At 45.8% G+C, this 19,426-nt stretch overlaps 1 protein-coding gene across 3 annotated transcripts in view; it reads left to right on the top strand.

The window, feature by feature from the left end:
* Positions 1 to 19,426, top strand: part of KANK1 (KN motif and ankyrin repeat domains 1) — a 60,005-nt gene that overhangs the window by 34,960 nt on the left and 5,619 nt on the right. For 2 of the 3 annotated variants that reach the window (XM_080819669.1, XM_080819670.1), the window contains exons 3-7: positions 11,121 to 11,318; positions 11,963 to 12,071; positions 13,247 to 13,489; positions 14,887 to 14,974; positions 17,909 to 18,128. In XM_080819669.1, coding sequence (XP_080675795.1) covers positions 11,121 to 11,318; positions 11,963 to 12,071; positions 13,247 to 13,489; positions 14,887 to 14,974; positions 17,909 to 18,128 — 858 coding nt within the window. The remainder of the gene's footprint in view (positions 1 to 11,120; positions 11,319 to 11,962; positions 12,072 to 13,246; positions 13,490 to 14,886; positions 14,975 to 17,908; positions 18,129 to 19,426) is intronic. The other variant, XM_080819671.1, reaches the window with a different exon arrangement.

Here is a 19,426-nt window from a genome sequence, read left to right as displayed (position 1 = left end):
AGTCAAAATAAAACTCTTAAATATCCCCAGACACAGATGGTATAGTGGGGCATCCAGTCTAAGAACATTCTCCCGCCAGCTTCCTCCCTCCTCCCCAAACTGGGGTTTCCGTTTCACATTCCTGCCAAAAATATTTAGCTGTACCCTTGCGGTCGTCTGCCTGACACCCCGAGCGTCAGGAACAGGGGAAGGTTTTGTCTGGCTGTATGATCGTGCTTTTTGGTCCCTTTCCAGTCGCAGTGACATCGCAGACATCCCTGTCTAAATCTGACCCTGCAAATGAACACCTAATTAATCAGCTAAAATGGAGGAGACCTGCAGCATTCGAACAGAAGTCGAATTTTTTTTTTAAAGATTTTATGTATTTATTTGAGAGAGGGAGAAAGTTGAGAGCATGAGTAGGGTGAGGGGCAGAGGGAAAAGCAGGCTTCCCGCTGAGCAGGGAGCCCGATGTGGGGCTCAGTCCTGGGACTCTGAGATCATGACCTGAGCTGAAGGCAGACGCGTAATGGACTGAACCAACCAGGCGCCCCAAAAGTATAAATATTTTTAATAGCACTTCTGTGGTCACGGTGGCAGCTCCCTCTCAGAACACAATTTTAAAGTTTTTCTGTCATCGCATCACATTTGTATTCTAACGTCCTAACGCAGAAGGAGTTAGATGAGGGCAAAGCATTAAACTTTTGTTACTTAGTGTTTGCTTTCGTTAGTGTTTGCTCTATGGACCGAAAACTGAAGTAGCTTGATAGGGTGCAGAGTTTCAACACTGTGAAGAGGGAAAGTGTGTCAGGATGCCCTGGGGCTTACTGCGGGGTCCAAACGATGCGGAATATTGTTCACAGCCAGTCTAGAATACGTTTCTGTGCCAAAAGGCATGTACAGCGTAGACATTTTCTCCCCCAAATGAAATGAAGTGGAATTGGAGTTTGACATCACCAAAAGAGCATATAAGTGATTACTTACAGGAATCTGGTACTGAATTTTTTTTTTTTAAAGCTAGGTTTGGGCTCTGAAGCCAGACCTTCTGGGTTCAGGTTCTTTCCGTGCTCCCAGGACAAGATGTCTTTGTTTCCTTCCTGGGGTCGAAGTGAACATTTAATGGGTCGGTGTGAGTAAAGCATTTGTAGTAGTCTGCAGCCCCGACCGTAGATGCTCAGTAAATGCTGGCTGTCACTGTGGTCCCTGTTTTTACTACTTCCAGAAATGGACACGTAGGTACAGAACAAATTGCCAAGCAAAAATTGCTCAAATGGTCTCTTGTTTTTCATCCAAATGTTTATCCTCATTATTCTGGCTGTCCCCTTTTCTCCTCATTTATTATGCCTCCCCAACTAAGAGTTTTATCAGTAAAGATATCAGTACAAATGGGAAAACACAAAAGAAGCAGAATAAATTTTCAATTCTGAGTCATTCAGAGTCTGTATAAAAGCTAAAAACAAAGCCTAAATTGAATTATGCATTTGTGCCCAATCCAGAGACTTCTCAGTTTTTCTAGATTGGACATTTAAGGGCATCCCTTTTAATTTTTTTTTTTCAAATGGGCTCCACACTTGGGATGCCTGGGTGGCTCAGTCAGTTAAGTATCTGACTCTTGATCTCAGCTCAGGTCTTGACCTCAGGGTCGTGAGCTCAGGCTCTGTGCATGCCGGACCCCACGCTAGGTGTGAACTGTACTTTAAAAAAAAGTCAGAAGCTTAACTGACTGAGCCCCTGGGCTCCCCAAGATGTCCCTTTTTCACGGGCAAAAGAGCATTCTTTTTTGTAGCACCATAATGCCTAACACCCCTCCTTCAATTTCTTAAAATAATAACTGGGATATGTGCTTATAACAAATTAATGGTTCCGAAAGCTTAAAGAGTCAAAGACTCCCTCGTGCTCTCTTGGGACAACCCCTTGTGTGTCTGGTGGGTACAAGTGTGTGTGTGTCTCTATATTTTAGAGATGTAATTTTTTTTTAAACAAAAGTTGAATCTTGCATGTTCTATCTATGTATCTTTCACATAAAAGGTCACAAACATTGTTCTAGAATTCAAGAGGCCTTGTCATCAGTTGACACAGCTGACTTTGTTGATGACCAAAGATAGTCTGTACTTTTTTTTCCCTCAGTGTTCCTTTTTTAAAATTTTAATTCCAGTATGGTTAACATACAGTGTTATATTAGTTTTAGGTTCTGTACATTACTCAGGCTCAGTGTATTTTTAATTTCCTTCACATATTTCACCCCCCACCCCCACCCCGCCACCTCCTCTCTGGTAACCATTGGTTTTCTATATTTAAGAGTCTGGTTTTTGTCTGTCTCTTGTTTTCTTTGTTCATTTGTTTTGTTTCTTAAATTCCACATGTGAGTAAGGTCATACAGTATTTGTGTTTCTGTGACTGACTTATTTCACTTAGCATGATACGCTCTAGCTCCAGCCATGTTGTTGCAAACGGCAAGATTTCATTCTTTTTGTGGCTGAGTAATGTCCCAGAGGATAACATACGTACCAGGTCTTCTTTATTCATTCATCGGTCAAGGGACACTTGGGCTGCTTCCATAATTTGGCTATCATTGGTAATGCTGCAGCAAACATCAGGGTGCAGATATCCATAAAGCACTTTTTGATTCCTTGTGGTGATAAGTTTCCTGTACTTAATATTTTCTTTTATGGAATTACAAAATTAAGAGGAAATAAGTTTCTGTTCTCACACAAACCTTAGGAAAAAAATGTTTGTTCTTCCTGTAAATCAGTCGGATTATTTTGGTTTGAGGAGTAAGTTAATATTTATTTCTTTTTTTTTTTTTTTCCTTTTTCCCTCTGGAGAGAGAAAATCATAAATGAATGACTTGCACTTACAAATACTCCCAAACTATTTAACTGTCTTTGAGCAAACACAAACAAAACTATCTCTAACAGTATAATTTCACTGTCTGCCAGTTTGTAGAAAATTAATCTCTTATACTCAGAAATGCTTTTTAAATCAGCTTCCATATTTGCACCCTTGAGTATCTTGGGTGCAAATTTTATTAAAAAAAAAAAAAGTATGAACTTGAAGTCATTCCCATAACTGTGAAAGCAATTTTGTAGACAGAGATCCGAGCCAAAACACAACAGGGAAATGAAGTTGTTATAGAAATACCATTCCTAGTGAGTTTTCTCTTAGCTCCAATAATATACCATTTACTTGTCCAAGGACTTGGAGGTTTTTTTAATCACAATTTCTTAAATAAATACTATAAGAGCATCTTATAATCTGGACAAAATGCTTCTGAAACCCAGCAGTATATAATGGGCTGATGGAGAGGAGGGCCTGCTAACCCGGAAGTCAGAAGAGCTGACCCGGAAGTGGTTCAGGAACTTGCAGCATCAGGTGAGAGAGGAAATGGCGGGGCTGCCATGTCCTCTTGTGTCATGAGAAGGTTGGATTCCATATTTCTTGCTTGGAGCCCTTAAAGCAGAATTATTCTCTAAAAGTAGCTCTTTTCCAAGATTTAGCTGAGAGCGTGTTTTTCTCAAATTCATGGGTTTTCTGCTGCCACCCACCAGGCACACGCAGGCCCTGTTTCACAGAAGTATTATCAGAATAAACCGCCTTAGAGCAAGGCCTCTTGATCTGGGAACCATTGCTTTGTGAACAGTTTTGTGAAGAAATTGAACACTTTTCATCAGATTCTCCAAAGAGATAGCTGACACTCAGAAAAATTGAAATCGCAGATCTGGGGCATCTGTTACAAACCTTGGGGAAGAGTACTCCCACCCAAAGGAAAATCTTTTACAAGGGCTTGAAATCTGTCCACCACCTTCGTGAACCCGTCCACGGACACATGCGTGAAAATCTTCTCTTTTAAACTGATGCTTTATTGTTTTTAGTGGGTGCTGGTGACATGGCCGTGCAACTCCGGAAAAAGATGCGAGTTTACTTTGACATATATTCTGAATCCTAAACTATGTGGTTCATTTCCGGCTAAAGCATACAGATTGGTAGTTTTTGAGAACTGAAGTGAGTTCTTGCATGTTCGGTCGTTAAGGACAAAGTGAATTTGTTGATATTGGGCAGTGGCCAAAGCTGTTTATTCTTCCTCCAAGCAGCTAGTCGTTCATATCTTAGTAAAGATACTTTTCTTAAAGATTTGTGTATGAGAGAGAGTGAAAGAGCAGGAGCAAGGGGAGGAGCAGAGAGAGAGGGGCAAGCAGACTCTGCACTAAGTGCCAAACCCGATACGGGGCTCTGTCTCAGGACCCTGAGATCATGACCTGAGCTGAAACCAAGAGTCAGACATTTAATCTACTGAGCCACCCAGGCACCCCTCAGTAAAGATATTTACAGTCTGCTCTGTCCCCTTCTCTGTTCAGGTCAGTTGATAGCTATGCATTGACTGTGAACTCTACAAAGTGTGGTACTGCATCAGATAGGTAATGGGGTCTGTGCCTTGAAGAACTTGGAATCCAGTTGGACCAATCCAAGACATATATACCAGCAATATGAGTGATCGCCTATGGCAGTATGTGTGAGCCACCAGGTAGTGTGCAAACAGAAAGTGTTCCCAGAGTTCAGCTGCAGTCAGGTGCTCTGAGATGGGGGGAAGAGATGAGGTCTTTAGCTGTCTTTGGAAGCACACCCATGCTTAACCTAACTTTAGTGAATGCAGCCTGTCAATGTGGCTTTTCTGGGTCAGGCCCTGGGATGGTTTGTAATTAAGCATGGGTGGGGTTGTAGTGAAGGAGAAACTGATTCTTCATCCACTCTAGCATTTTAATTTCTAAGGACCCACTTTTAGATACACCCATGACAGCTGTCTGGAACGTTCCCGGGAAAATATTAAAATGGCCCTAGAAATTATTAAACTGCAGCCCTGACCCTTGAAGCTCTCCAGATCAATTTGACTGTTGTGGTAGCCAGATGCATTGGCCTTGAGGCAGAGTTCTGAATGTTGAACCTTGAACCAGAATGGGATTGCACTTTCTCCTCCATCAAAGATGCACGCCTTCTCGTAGAAGTAATGTGTACCAAAAAGCAGGTGATCCTTCAGGAATAATCTCTAATGTCTGTTCCCCAAACCAATATGTGCGCTGAAAAGGATGAATTTATGCCCAAGCCCTTTTCTTTATGGAAGAACTGCGTGTATTCAGATCCCTTTGAATTCGTAGTATTACTTGGGGAAAATACCTAAATGACTGCATGGCCTCCATAATGACTCAGAAATTTCAGGCCTGCTTCTTGACAAGCAAGCTACATGTTCTTTAAAAAATCAGATCAGAATGTTCAGCTGAAATTTTGACAAGATACGTGTTTAAGAGCTGGCCACAGTGTTCATGGGTGTGTTTTCAGAAAGCACTTGACATTATAAATAAAAGTATGGGTTGGCATGGCAGAAGAGTTGGGATTTGTGAACAGAGCCAGTTCTAAAACCCGTTTTATTTTTTAAAGTCAATTTTCTAACAAATATAGATACAGAGTGCAATATACCAAGAACTAATACAAACTCTAGGTGGAGAAATGTCACAGAGGAAATTGGAGAGGATAATCTTGTTTTAAAAAAAAAAAAAAAAAGCTCCTCCTGCTCTGTTTTTCATTGAAGGCTTTTTCTTATAAAATAGTTTGCTTCTAACATTTCTAAATGTTGCATTCTAAATATTTTAAAGTCAGGAACTACACAGAGTTTTCACGTTAACAAAGTGATTTATTTTTCGTTCTAGTTTGCCTTAGGTAGCATAATTACCCATCTATTAAATGCTACATGTACTTTCGAATTAATGCTTCGAGGTGCTCTTACCTTCCAGAGCCCTGAGATTTCTGTGACTTACTGTCTTTCAGTTATCACTGATCTGGTTAACTTGTGAAATGAGGTCATTCTAAGTAAAGACCGTGAAGGGCAGCTGCCCTGTCTCCTGCTCTTGAATTCCCCAGCAGTGCCTGTGGGAACCACGGCCACCTGGAGGGAGCTTTGAGCTGCAGACCTGAGCGCCGGAATTCTGCAGGTGTTCTGTGGTCACTGCTGTGGCTTTACCCACACCGTTGGGGTAGCTTTACTGGTGGTAGTCGTGGACTTCTACCCTTAACGGTCCAGGCCTATTAAATAAACTCCAGTAATTCCTAAAAATTCACACGGTCCAAGTTGATGGATTGAAACCAGAGGGATGTCTAAACTCCTCTGTTTTGTTTTCTTTTTTTTTTTTAAGATTTTATTTATTTGAGAGACAGTGAGAGAGAGCACGAGAGGGGAGAAGGTCAGAGGGAGAAGCAGACTCCCCGCTGAGCAGGGAGCCTGATGTTGGACTCGATCCCAGGACTCCAGAATCATGACCTGAGCCAAAGGCAGTTGCTTAACCAACTGAGCCACCCAGGCACCCTAAACTCCTGTTTTCAACAGTCAGGTTTTTATTAAGGAAGCTCTAGGCCCAACATGGGGCTCGAACTCACCACCCCGAGATCAAGGGTTATATGCTCTACCACTGAGCTGGCCAGGCACCCCTCAGCTGTCACGTTTTGTATCTGTTAAATCAGTGGTTCTCAATCCTGGCTGCACATTAGAAAATCTTCAAGAGCTTTTTAAAAGTACTAACACTTGGGCCCCCTACAGAGAGTTCATTGTATCTGTATTTTTAAAAGCCCCACCCCCAGGTTTGTTGGTTCTAGAGTGCAACCAGGGTCAAGACCTTTGGATCTGGTTGTCCTCTTTATTTTGGTTTTCTCCGCTGCACCTTTCCTGTGTTTGACTTGAACACAGCGGCCCTTGCCTGGTGCACTTCTCATTCTGCGCGTGCTCTCTAACGACCACGACCCCTGATCAAGTTCAGACCATTGTTTATGGGCCATTCCAGAGCAGCCAGAGTTTCCGCACCATCCGAAAAACATTTTCTGGCAATAGAGGGGACACATCCCCTCTGGTCCCAGCGAATGAGGACTAGTTTAACATTTAATGTTGTTCTTTGCCTTGCCAGTCAGTCGCAACGGAACTCTGGCGACTTTCCGTCAAATCACGTAGGCACTTAGGGAAGGCTGTCCGTTCCCCAGCACTGCTGTGGGCACTGTAGAGAACCCAACCAAGAGCAGAGCATGGAGGAGCTCGGGGCACTCAAATTCTTACGGAGGAGACGCCCGTGAAGCCAAGAAAACAGAGGGCGGGCATCCTTTGGTCTGGACACAAGTGCTGCAGGACGTGGAGGGAGGAAAGAGACCTGTGCGGACAGCACCATGGGAGAAAGACTATAGAGGAAGTAGAACCAGGGCTAGCAGCCTTGAAGAGCCTGGTTCAAGTGCATGTGGTGACGTTTGCTGAAATAAGGACACAGGTGGGAGTGATGATGTCACGTGAGCCCTGTGACCACAGAGAGGGTGGGAAGGGTTGAGCAGTAGAACTCCCACAGGCAACATGAAGCTGTCCGTTCATCACGAAGAACCCTGACGAGCCTGCCAGCAGGGCTGGCTCTGCCTGGGAGAAGTTCTAGGACGCCCCAGTTGACACAGCGGAGCTCTGGCGAGGAGGAACTGTGGCCTGGGGTGGGGGTAGGAACAGGTTGTCTGCAAAGGTGGGCAGGGGCGGTGTGCACCGACTGAGTTGTTAGAAACCTTCTGTATCTTAATGAGGGAGGTGATCACACAGGCATGTATGCATTTACCAAAAGTCACTGAACTCCACGATTGTGCATTTTCCCGTATATAAATTATACCTCGACTTATATATTTTGAAACCTGTGTTCAAAAAGAAAAAGAGGGGCACCTGGGTAGCTCAGTTGGTTAACGGTCTGCCTTCGGCTCAGGTCATGATCCCAGAATCCTAGGATTGAGTCTCACATGGGGCTGCCTGCTCAGCGGAGAGTCTGCTTTTCCCTCTGCCTACCCCTCCCCCTGCTTGTGCTCTCTCAAGCTCGATTGCTGTCTCTCAAATAAATAAATACAATCTTTTAAAAAAGTAAAAAAGAAAAAAAAATTTATGGATCCCAAAATTTAAAACCCTGAGCAACCAGTGGAAATCTGGGACAAGGATTCCCATTCAGATATCTTACGAAAGTTTTTCTAAGATCATCAGAGAAATGTGACTACTGACCAAATATGCAATAATCTTGACAAAAATTTTTTTAGGTTTTTTTTTTAGTGCTTTAATTATTTTTTAAGAGCTCTTTGAGGAATATATGCTAAAATCGTTATGGACGGAAGTGCTAGACCGTCTAGTTCTTGCTTCCCAGCACTCCTCTGTGAGTGGGTAGACGTGTCTAGCTGGGGCCAGAGAGCTCTGATGGCTCTTGAAGCCCATGATGGGCATGCAGGGATTCATTACATGGTGTCTGCTTTTGTATAGGTGTCTGGTTTCAAAAATAATAAAAAACGGTTTTAAGTCCCCGCTGGTTCTTAAATAGGAACATGCCCAGTGAGAGTGTTTCTCCAGGAAGAGCATGCTGGCATTGGGACTCACAGCTGCTGAGACTTTGGGGAGGTCACCCCGCTAGCTCGGCCGTACTGATGAGTGGGGATGGAGAAGGAGGGACGGAGCCCAGTGCCCTGGTTTGTTCACTTTGCTAACGATAAGGCAGAGGGACTCTCAGATGCCTTGTTTTTGCTATTGGGGGAGCACATCAGATCACAAGAACGCTGAATATTATCAGGAAGGCTGCGTACAGTGTTGCGTGTGTGTGCTGAAGGAGGAAGGGAGATCCTTGGAGTCACCTGGGAGGCCCCTTGCCTGCAGAGCTAGAGGAGAGCACTCGTGCTACTGTTTTCACAGACAAAATACTGCTCACACAGTTAGGAAATGTGGGTTCTGGTCCACCTATGAAGTCACCGAGCCTCCCTGGCATTCAGACTTCTTAGCTTGCATATATGAGAATTAAAATTTAGGTGATCCCTAATGCCTCTCTGTGAACATTTTGCCTCGGTCAGCTTTTTTTTGTTTTTGTTCTTTGTTTTTAAATTAGAGGGTCATTGTTTTAAACCAGTACTTTCTAAAGTGGGCAACATGCATCAGAGTGTCTTGTGGACCCCAAGTCAGTGGGGATGTCTGAGATGCCCACCACTGGGCCCCCATCACAGAGCTACAGAATGATTTTATGGCAGCAGGTGCTTGGGAATCTGCATTTTAGCAAATGCACCCCAGATGGAGCATATAAACAGTAGAGTTTGAAGAGAACAGTTACAGAATTTATCATGGTTGGGTTTTTTTTTTTCCTAATTGCCTCAAAATACAATCAGTATTTAAATTTCTTTTCTCCTGGGGATGTAAGCGATTTCAGAGGTTTAGAAAAGAGGAAGTTGTGATCAAATCCTTTCCATATGACATTACTGTGGTTAGATTGAAATTTATTTGAATTAGTAACTCCTGTTTATAATACATAATTTAGGAAGCCAACATCATTAGCCTTAGAAAAGCAGTGTTAAATAGGTTTGTTGTGTATCCTTCCATACTTTTTCTACTATGTATACATATAAATATAATTATTTGCCAAAATAGGTTTATTTTCCCCAAATGATTCAATAAGCTATTTTTAAAACCCAGTAATACATTATGCCTATCTTTCTGTGCTAAAAATGTCTACCTACATCAACATTTTTAATGGCTGCATAGAATTCCTTTGTATAAATGCACCAGACCTAATTTCACTGGTTTCTTATTGGTGTACTGTGATATCTGCCTCTTTCTGCTATTTTACACATGGAAACAATGAACATCCTTCTGTATCTTTTTGTACATCCTTAGGTTAAAATTCCTAGGAAAAAATTCCTAGTCAAAGAATTTCCTTATTTTTTTTAAAGTGATTTTGAAATACAGTTAATATTCACTCTAAAAAATGGCAAAAACAGAGAAAAGTTAAAATCTCCATAGCTTCCTGATAACTTTCATATATATTTTTAATAAGATCACATACATAGAATCTTATTATTGGTTTTTCTCGTTTAACCATACATTGTAAACATCTTCCCATGCCAGCCACATTAAAGATACTGTGATATACATAGATACAGTAATTATGTGCAATGAATTGATCTGATTCTTCTGCTTTAGCCAGTACCTGATATATACCAATATTAAGTACCCGAAGTACACAAAAGCAATCTAGTAGATGTGAGGAGAGAAAGTTGATTTGAACGGTTTGGAGCCCTCAAAATTCTTACAGACAAGAAGGGAGTCTTAGGCGCTCCCAGGTTCTTTGTCTTACAGACCCTGTAAGAGGCTCTGAGAGCTGGACTGTGAGAGTCAGAGAAAAGAAAGTCATGTTTAGTTAGATCAGGGAAGGCTCAGAAGAGAGGGTGATGGAGGGCTTGACCCTGTGAAGGTGGGGAGGGAGGAGAGAATTCCACGTAGAGGAGTGTTCACCAAGACATGTTGTCTGGAAGATGCGAGACACCCGCTCTCAGCATCCCAGTGACTGGGAGGCAGTCCTCCCCGCAAACGGAAGCCCAGGCATGGTGGGAAATAAAGGTGGAGAGGTTAAGGAGGTGGGTCAGGTTGTGGGCGGTCAAGAGAGGACGCGGCTAAGCGTCGTGGGCTGCTTTCCCTGAGCAGAGGGGAGAGTTTTTTAGCTTTGCTCTGATTTGTTTTAGCCAGAGTGCCGATGGGGTTTGAGGGGCTGGAGTTTTGCTCATCGGCCGTGCGTGTGAGGGGCCGTGATAACGGAAGAGGACAGTCAGGATGCTGTGCTGCCCGCCCAACCCGGGCAGTGACAGCTGGGCCAGAGGGAACAGATGGAGGTAGGACAGGCGTGGGTGGACCCGGATGTGGGGATAAAGGGAAGGTTAAGGGTCAAGAAGGTTAGGGGCGCCTGGGTGGCTCAGTGGGTTAAAGCCTCTGCCTTCGGCTCAGGTCATGATCTCAGGGTCCTGGGATCGAGCCCTGCGTCAGGCTCTCTGCTCAGTGGGGAGCCTGCTTCCCTCTCTCTCTCTCTGCCTGCCTCTCTGCCTACTTGTGATCTCTGTCAAGCAAATAAATAAAATCTTTTATAAAAAGAAAAAAGAAGGAAGAGGTTTTAGTTTGGGTGGCTTGGGGTGTGAGTTTGGGTGGCTTCCATAGTATTGCTAAATATGCAAAAAAACACAGGGCAAAAAGCAGTTAAGAAAATGGAGAGTTGCAAAAATTAAAACAAAAAGAAGTTTAGCTCATTTCATTTGGTCTTAACATCACACGTTCTACACCTGTGTCCTGACAGGCAGGAGTCTGGAGTATACCTGTAAGTGCGGAGGCCTTCAGGCAGGGGCTCCGTTCCACACCCAGACCTCCCAGCACGAGCTAGCAGTGGGCACCATGGAAGGGAGACCCCTCGGCGGCCAGGACGCCTTCCCCTCTCAGGAAAGCACGCTGTGCCCCGTGAACCTGACGGACGACCAGATAGCCGCCGGCCTCTATGGTAACCTTCCTCACTCAACCCTTCTCGGCCTCAGGATTCTAGGACCAGCGCTGCCTGCGCTGCCGTCTAATGTCACGGTGCCTCATAGGCTGACCTGGAAACACCACTGACCTAAGAAATGGTAGGAAGGTAGGCCTAGAACATCTTTAAAAAGATTTCAACATAGAGGAGTGTGCCGTCCCCCGAAGAAAACTCATCTGATTTTGTGAATTATGAAATACTTTAAATAGCATTTCACTCCTTTGCAGTCCGGTAGGTGGACCTTTTTCCCAGCTGAGGGAAAACAACAATAATAATCCCCATTTTAGTGCCTAAGTGGTTTTTGAGGCCAAAATAAGATGGGATATCACTTTATAAACAGTGAAGCCTGATACAGATACTGGTGGTCAGTCCTTCTGTTATGTCTGGTAGTACTAATGGTGTTTTTTTTTTTTTTAATCCCCATTTAAAGAACTTCGCATTATTCCTTTCCATGCATACATCTTTCCAATGGATTTTATGCAAGCTTGTCATGGGCACATGCCAAGGGCTAAACTGACTTGAGTGAGAAAAAAAAATGAACATGAAGAAAGATTTCTTGGTCCTTTAACTCGTGTGGGTATGAGTTGTGTTAATTTTGCTCACCCTGATTCCCTTTCTCACAGTATGTACAAACAGTGAAAGCACACTGAAGTCTATCATGAAGAAGAAGGACGGCAGCAAAGATTCAAATGGAGCCAAGAAGAACCTTCAGTTTGTTGGCATTAACGGAGGGTAAGGGAAGATGGTGACACCAGCCAGTCTGTACATGGTCTGTCTGTCCTTTGCCTCCTGTCTCCTCATGTCCCATTTAAAGGTTCCCCGTCTGGGCTGCAGCCACATCCTGGTGATGGAAGATCCCCTCAGAAAGGTGCATTTGGGCTTCTCTCCTCTCCTCTTCTCGCTATCGTTAAGGATGTGTCACTCTTGAAAAGACACCTGATGACTTTGAGCGATTCACGTCTTCCCACCTCTGATCTGAAAACAGTAGTCTTCAACAAAAGCAGCAGGCGGCAGGGGTCCCGCGGTGTTGGACAACTTGTTCTCACCTGTGTCAGACTCAGGAACAAACAGAAAGAGGCGAGAGCATCACTCCACGGGCCGGTGGTGGTCATCTACTCCTTCCGAACAGCTTGTTTTGCTTATCTCCCCAGGCTTACGAACGGAACTGTAGGACCTTCCAGTAGACCAGTAGTCCAGCTGTGCCTTCAGTTCTTTACTTTCTAAACAGAATGTCTGTTAGCTGTTTATTCCTTCTCACTGGGGCCAGATAAATAGTGAAGCCTGTTAGTCATCCTGCAGTTGGTTCAGAGCAGCTCATCTGTTCATCCGTATGTGGCCTCAGCCACAACAAGAAAGCAATAATGTGGTTAGCTGAGTTAATATTCATGACAAGATTTAACTGAATGGGGCCTAGTTTCTGAATCTTTGAAATCTAGTTGGGTAGTGTGGCCCAGGTTCTGGAGGGTTTGTTCCAGAGGAACGATCGATTATTTACCTAATCCGTTCACCATGACACGGAGACAGTGGATGGATCAAAATAGGAAGAACATTAGGGAAAAGGGGGAAAAAAAAAAAAAAAGGACCAGAAAAAAAATGAACCACTGCACACCTGGCTTCATGAGTAAGTTTCCATTGGTGTATCCTAGGCCAGAGGTGCTACATAGACATATTTGTTTTCCTCCAAGTGGTAGAATGATACCAACTGGCAGCTCAAGTTATCCCTCTTCAGTCAGAACCCATTCAAAACCACCAGATTTTTCAGTAGACCTTCCTTTGAACTTCTAAATGCAGAGTCTAAAACCACTGGTCAGATGTCTGGAGTCAGCTGCTTTCCCTGCCTGAGAGTTTCTGTCACGGGGTCTTTCGGGGTACGCCTTGCCTCTCCTGAACTCCCAATTGCCACCTAGGTATGAAACAACTTCAAGTGATGATTCCAGCTCAGATGAAAGCTCTTCTTCCGAGTCAGATGACGAGTGTGATGTCAGTGAGTACCCTCCTGAAGACGAGGAGGAGGAAGAGGAGGATGAAGACACTCGGGGAATGGCGGAAGGGCACCATGCCGTTAATGTTGAAGGTTTCAAGTCCGCCAGGGTGGAAGATGAGATGCAGGTTCCAGAATGTGAACCTGAGAAGGTGGAAATCAGAGAGAGGTGTGGTACACTCCCCTCCCCTCCCTAACCCTTCCCACGTTTAATGTGCCTTTGGCAAGAGAACTGGCTGATTAGGAGATTTCGCCATTGTCACTATTGGTTGGGTCTTTCCCATCCTCAAAGGAAAGCTGAACTTTGTCGTCAGGGGTACAACCGTCCTGTCCTGATGCTGATCAGTACAGGTGGGGAGGGAGGTAGCTCCTAGATCTCTCAGAGGAGCAAAAAGATGGGCCTCATCAGGCTGCCACCTTTGTTTCCTTTAAATGTATTTGCTAGCTAGTTTTCTCTGTGGAGCCGCCAGCCACAGAATATTCCATGCCCCTAAGGCGTCCAGTGTTCGCATAACCCATCTTATAGTTGAAGGCACGTTAGGATTCAGTGTGGCCAGCGCATGTCTTCTAAGATTTTAGATTTCATCATTAGCCATTCATCTTGATACAGGTCAGTACTGTTAAGGGATCACCGTGTGCAAAAGGAGTAGCTCTTTAACCCCCGCCAAAGCTCTCATTCACTGCAAAGATGATGTAATCGGTCCCACGTCTGTGTTTTGTTGCTCACTGAGTGATAGGGAACCCCACAAGAATGGGTTTGGGAGTCTCCTTAGCAGCAGCTGAAGTACCTAGTAAACACTCTCGTTGGCTGAAATACGTACATAACGATGTAGAACATTTTAAAGACGGCTAGCAAATGCGGAGTCAGTGCTTGTAAAACAGAGAATAGGACATATGAAAAATTCAAGACGGTTTTTCACTGTGTGGAATATAAGCAGAACATTTCAGAAAACTTCTATTTAATTTTGCAAATCAGAGTTTAACTGCACAACATAAGGTAAGTGTTTCTAGTTTATATTTCCAAGTATTTTCACATGGCTGAGGATCTTGTCATCTATGTGTTTTGTTTTTTAACAGTTTTGTTGAGCTGTCATTTATTTACCTATGCCATCTGATTTTTCAGTATAGATTTTCATGGGGGCTAAACACTTTTTGAGTTCAGACATGTGGTTTACTGGTCTGCATGATGGATACATAGTAATTCTGACCTCTTCAACCCCTTAAGAGTAAAAACATTTTTTTAAGAGTAAAAATATTTTTAAGAACTTAGAATAAAAGGACTAAAAAAGTTCCAGATGTTATTCCAGAATGTCATACAGGCCGAACTGGTAGGCCTGAAAGCCACCATATGGAAAGGCCCAAGCTCTGGCCGGAGACAGTGGCACTGTATGTCCTCGGACACCTAGGGAGGCCTGCTCGACCTCCAGGCAGGCACCTTGCACCACCACGAACCTGCGGAGGTCCGCTCGAGGCCTCTTGTCTTTTAAAGGGGTATAAAGTCTGCAATAAAAATGCCTTTCCTGGGGTGGCCAATCGTGAGCTCTCTTTCTTTTTATCTTGTCCTAGGTATGAATTAAGTGAAAAGATGTTGTCTGCCTGCAACTTGCTGAAAAATAATATAAATGACCCCAAAGCTTTGACCAGCAAGGATATGGTGAGTTTGCCCTCCAGATGTTGTCCCCAGTCTGTACAAAGTGCTCAAGTGGACACCAAAGTCAAGGTGTCTCTAGCTTGCCCCTGAGCTGTTGCCACCCACATGCTTTGCCCCTGAACTATTTCCGGCTTGTGTAAGCAAAGTGAGCACTGTGCCACCTTGCTCATACTGAACGTTTCCCTCAGGCCCGGCAGCAGACAGCCCCACCCTGTACTTTTCTCGGTGACACAGGCTCCATGAGGCATACACTTGCACATGGCTAGCTGCAGCTGGTCGTCAGGTTTCAACACATTCTGCTTCCGCTCACAGAACCTTGTGATCCAGGGAGAAGAGTCACCAGATTTTTTTTTTTTTTTTAAGTTGGCCTATGGTTTTTAAAAAGCAACCTGACCGGGCTGAGGTCAGCATTCCTTTCAATTATGGAAGTGCATATTATGTTCTCGTGTGGAATGCAGGCAGCCACTATTTTTAAATTCCGGAGTCACTGCACTTGTCATCTCTGCCCACTTTGAGAGACTTGGAAGCACACAGCAGAGAAGCTGGTGGCTGCCTTGGGAGCAAGAAGGACACGGCCCAGGACCGAGGAGCACTTCTGGGGCAGTGGTGAATCTGACACTACGGCGAAGTATGTCGCTCTCCCTCAGGGGTTGCTGAAGTTTTGAGGTGCAGCTTCTCTCCTAGGTCACACCCCCCCCTCTGGTTGACAGTTCTCTTCAGCATGTTGAGAAAATGGAGGCTCTCCCATTACGTAGACAGAATTGGCATTTGAATCTTGGCATCTCATCAGCGTGAAGTTTTTTTGCCACACAACTGAAGTCAGCAGCAAGTGAGAAAGTTGATTTGAAAGTCTCACAGGATTATAGAGTAATGAAACCAAAATGTTAGAACTAGAAGGGACTTCAGGGAGTCTCTCTTGCCAGAAAGCCACCGTTTTCCTCATGGACAACACGCACAGTCTGAGGAAGGACTATGACAGCTGTCACGGGCGTGAGAGGCGCATTGGCGTGCGTGCCTGTGAGGCCACTCTGTCCTCCTCTACTCTGTTTTAACTGAGGCCCTAATGATTAGGTGTCTTGTCCACAGTCAGTTAACTAGCCACTAGTTAGTACTGGGGCCAGATGATACCTCTGGAATACTGGTCCCTGTTTTATTTATCCTCTCTGAATCCCGTCACCTGATCGTTCGACACCCTTTTTTTTAAGGTTCTGGTTGCATCTCAGATTTGTTTATATTGCTATGGAAACTGAATTTCTCAGAGCCAGCTGTGTCTTGACATTGAATGAGCGTGCTGAGAAAGGCACACAGGGTGATGTTTACAGAAGAAAATACTAAATAAAATCCCTGGCCGGGGGCAGACAGAACTCCATCAGTATGAACTAAACGTGTGTCTAAGCTTCCGTCACAGAGAGCAAAGCCATGAAATGTCACTGCGGTGTTCGTATTTCCCGTGAGGCTGAACCTGAACTTAAAATTGGTGCTTTTGGACCCTAGATCCGATAGCTGTAATGTACTTGTTCTTAGACCCCTCTCAAAATGCCGGGTCCTGTGGTCTTCCGGGAGAACGTCCATGTCTCTGGCCCCAGAGTACCAAGTGTATTGTCACGCGCACACTCCGTGGTCAGTTCCTTTCTGGTTAAATGGAACTCATTTGGTGAAGACGTCTGTAAGGGACTGTGCCCTGAAAACTGGTAGAGACACGAACAGTCACAGCGCCAGGGCCCAGAACCGGAACAGGACACCACAAACACGGCAGTAACAGAATTCAGCCCCCAGATGACACAAGCTCCCTCTTTCCACACGAGGACGGACTCTGGAGAAACGGAAATCCGAATATGGAGAAGAGTGAGCAGAAGAAAACAAAACAGTAGATGAATTTTTTTTTTCCCTACCCAGGACCCTTTTCATCAAGTGCCACAAAATAGGATTGAACGGGCTAAATCCGAATCATCTGGTGCTGCTGACGTAGGCTTTCCATCTTTCTTTAGTTTCTTTCTAGCCCTTGAGAGAGTAAGCAGAGCACGGCTGAACGGTTGACGCAGGTAGGAAGGGCTCCCGGAAGACTCAGTCTAGCTCCGCCCATCCCCGGCAGTGCGCATGCGAACTTCACGGGTCCGGGATGCCATCCCCAGCAGTGCGCATGCGAACTTCCCCTGTCCCGGACTGACTTGATTGTTCGTGAAAGAAGCCTCACCTTTACGTGGCACAGCCTAAGGGGAGGCATGCGTGGGCTCACGGTCAGACGCAGACGCTTCTGAATGGGAGATGTACCTTGTTTTGAACCTGCTTTTTAATCCCTTTCCATGGTTGAACGGTTGTCTTGGGGCCTGGCGTGGGAGTTGGGTTGGCCACACCCTCGTGGTCCTGTCAGCGCAGGGCCGTGGGCATGTTGAGGGAGTTAAGGGCGGTCTGACTGGGAAGAAAGCTGCACCAGTCAGTGTGGGTGATAACCTCTCCCGCCCTGACCCTCCGAAAATCACGTGCAGGGCCAGCGAAAGGACATGATACTAATCGTTCGAGAATCGATGGCGCCAGGCCTGCGTGGTGTTATGCGTATTGCCTCGCTTGTCCCAGGCTGGTGGGGAAGAGGTGTTTTTATTGCCCCCATTTTGCAGATGAGTGAACTGAGGCACAGGGAATTCTTGTCCGCAGGGGACTAGAGCTCACAAGTAGCAGAGCCAGAATTGGCCCCTTCCTGGCAGAGCCCCCGAGCAGGGCTGCGTGGCCTCTTCTGCAGACGGTGGAAGGCCGGGAGGGACGCTCCAGTCTGGACTTCGAGGCTCGCCTTCGGGCTCTGGCTTTCCTGGGTGGCTCTTGGACGGCAGCTCTGGCTGCGTCCTCCCTGACCATAAAAGGCCGCGTTTCTCGGGCTTTCAGCGGCGTCTCGGGAAGGGCCAGAAATAGAAGAACTAACGGCTGCTTGCGTGTTTTTGGCAGCGGTTCTGTCTGAACACCCTGCAGCACGAGTGGTTCCGCGTGTCCAGTCAGAAGTCCGCCAGCCCGGCCATGGTGGGGGACTACATCGCGGCGTTCCAGGCCGTCTCCCCGGACGTGCTGCGCCACGTCATCAACATGGCCGACGGCAACGGCAACACGGCGCTGCACTACAGCGTGTCGCACTCCAACTTCGAGATCGTCAAGCTGCTCCTGGACGCCGGTGCGTGCGCTGCCGCGGCCCCCGGCCCTGTCGGCCTGCGCGGGTGCTGACCCCTCCTCGTCCCGGGACCACCCCGCGCGCCCTCCCATTGCCGGTCCACGCGGTGCGGCGAGGACGTCCTCCTCGAGTCACCGGGGGAGGCTTGAACTTGAAACACAGCTGGGTGACCCCGGCCCCACGTCCGTTTGGAAGGGAGGTTCTGCGGCCATCCTGGCTGCAGCTGGGCCGCGTTCAGGCGAGGTGTCCCCCGGCGCTGAGCATGAGTCAGGGCCCCGCCGGAGCTGAATCACGCGGGCGGGCCGGGTGCTCTCTCAGGAGCCAGATGCGCCGCCCCTCCGGGGACCCGCGGCAGCCTGGCTGTCTGCAGGCTGCTCATGCCTTTGCGGCCTGACCCCAGCCAGCCGCTGGGCGGAGGTGTGCCCCTCAAGACAGGCACCACGCAAAGCCACTGTGGCCGGTTGTAGTGGAATCCGGACCTTTCCTACCGAAACAGACCCTGTTACTGAGGGAAAAAGTGCTATTCTTGTATCTGAGCCCTAGTAACGAGGACAGTGAACATTCTTGTTTGTGATTGGAATTTCCCATCCCAGAATGTAGCCACTGCACGTCTTATACACGAAGCAAGGCTGTGCTGCCTAGCAGGGGTCCTTGGAAAATGGTGAACTTCCAACTTTTTGTTCGATGATAATAGCCAGTGGAACATACAGTCCCCGAGTCACTGATTTATTTTCAAACTACATATTTTTACTTCTAGTATGTGACTGATACAGAATTTATAGAACCTCAGTCTTAAATTAGTGAGAACACAATGTGAACATTTGATTTAGCATAGGCAGTAAAAGTGTCCAGTTTCCCCATACTGCATTTGATCCAGCTCTCTAATGTCTTCTATTACGTTTTGGGGGAATTAGAGTAAAGCAGAGAAGTAACCAAGCAGATTTATCCCCCTTTCTGAGTTTGCTCATTCTCAGCATATGGGGCTGTGTTAGGCTCAAACTGCTTCCATCTTAGAGGAAGGAATTCCAAGCCTCTTTCCCTTTAGACTTTCCAGAGTATAAACAGAGCTGGTGATAATCTCAGTCCACGTTGTTGTTTGAACAGAGAAGTGGATAATATCCAAAAGAGCCAAAAACAAGATTGCAGATTACTCTTTAAAGTAACAATTTAATCTACCCTTGGCAAATTTGTGTGGACAAGATATTTTGGTAAATTAAATTATTTCAATGTCACGCTTGTGTGGCTTTGGTTAATCACACTACCAGACATACTTGACCCTCTACTGCCCACCGTCACAGGCT

The sequence above is a fragment of the Martes martes genome (assembly GCF_963455335.1).
Source record: "Martes martes genome assembly, chromosome: 12".
In the NCBI taxonomy this organism is placed as follows: domain Eukaryota; kingdom Metazoa; phylum Chordata; class Mammalia; order Carnivora; family Mustelidae; genus Martes; species Martes martes.
The sequence above is the reverse complement of the archived record's forward strand: the minus strand, read 5'-3'. Positions and strand labels throughout refer to the sequence as shown.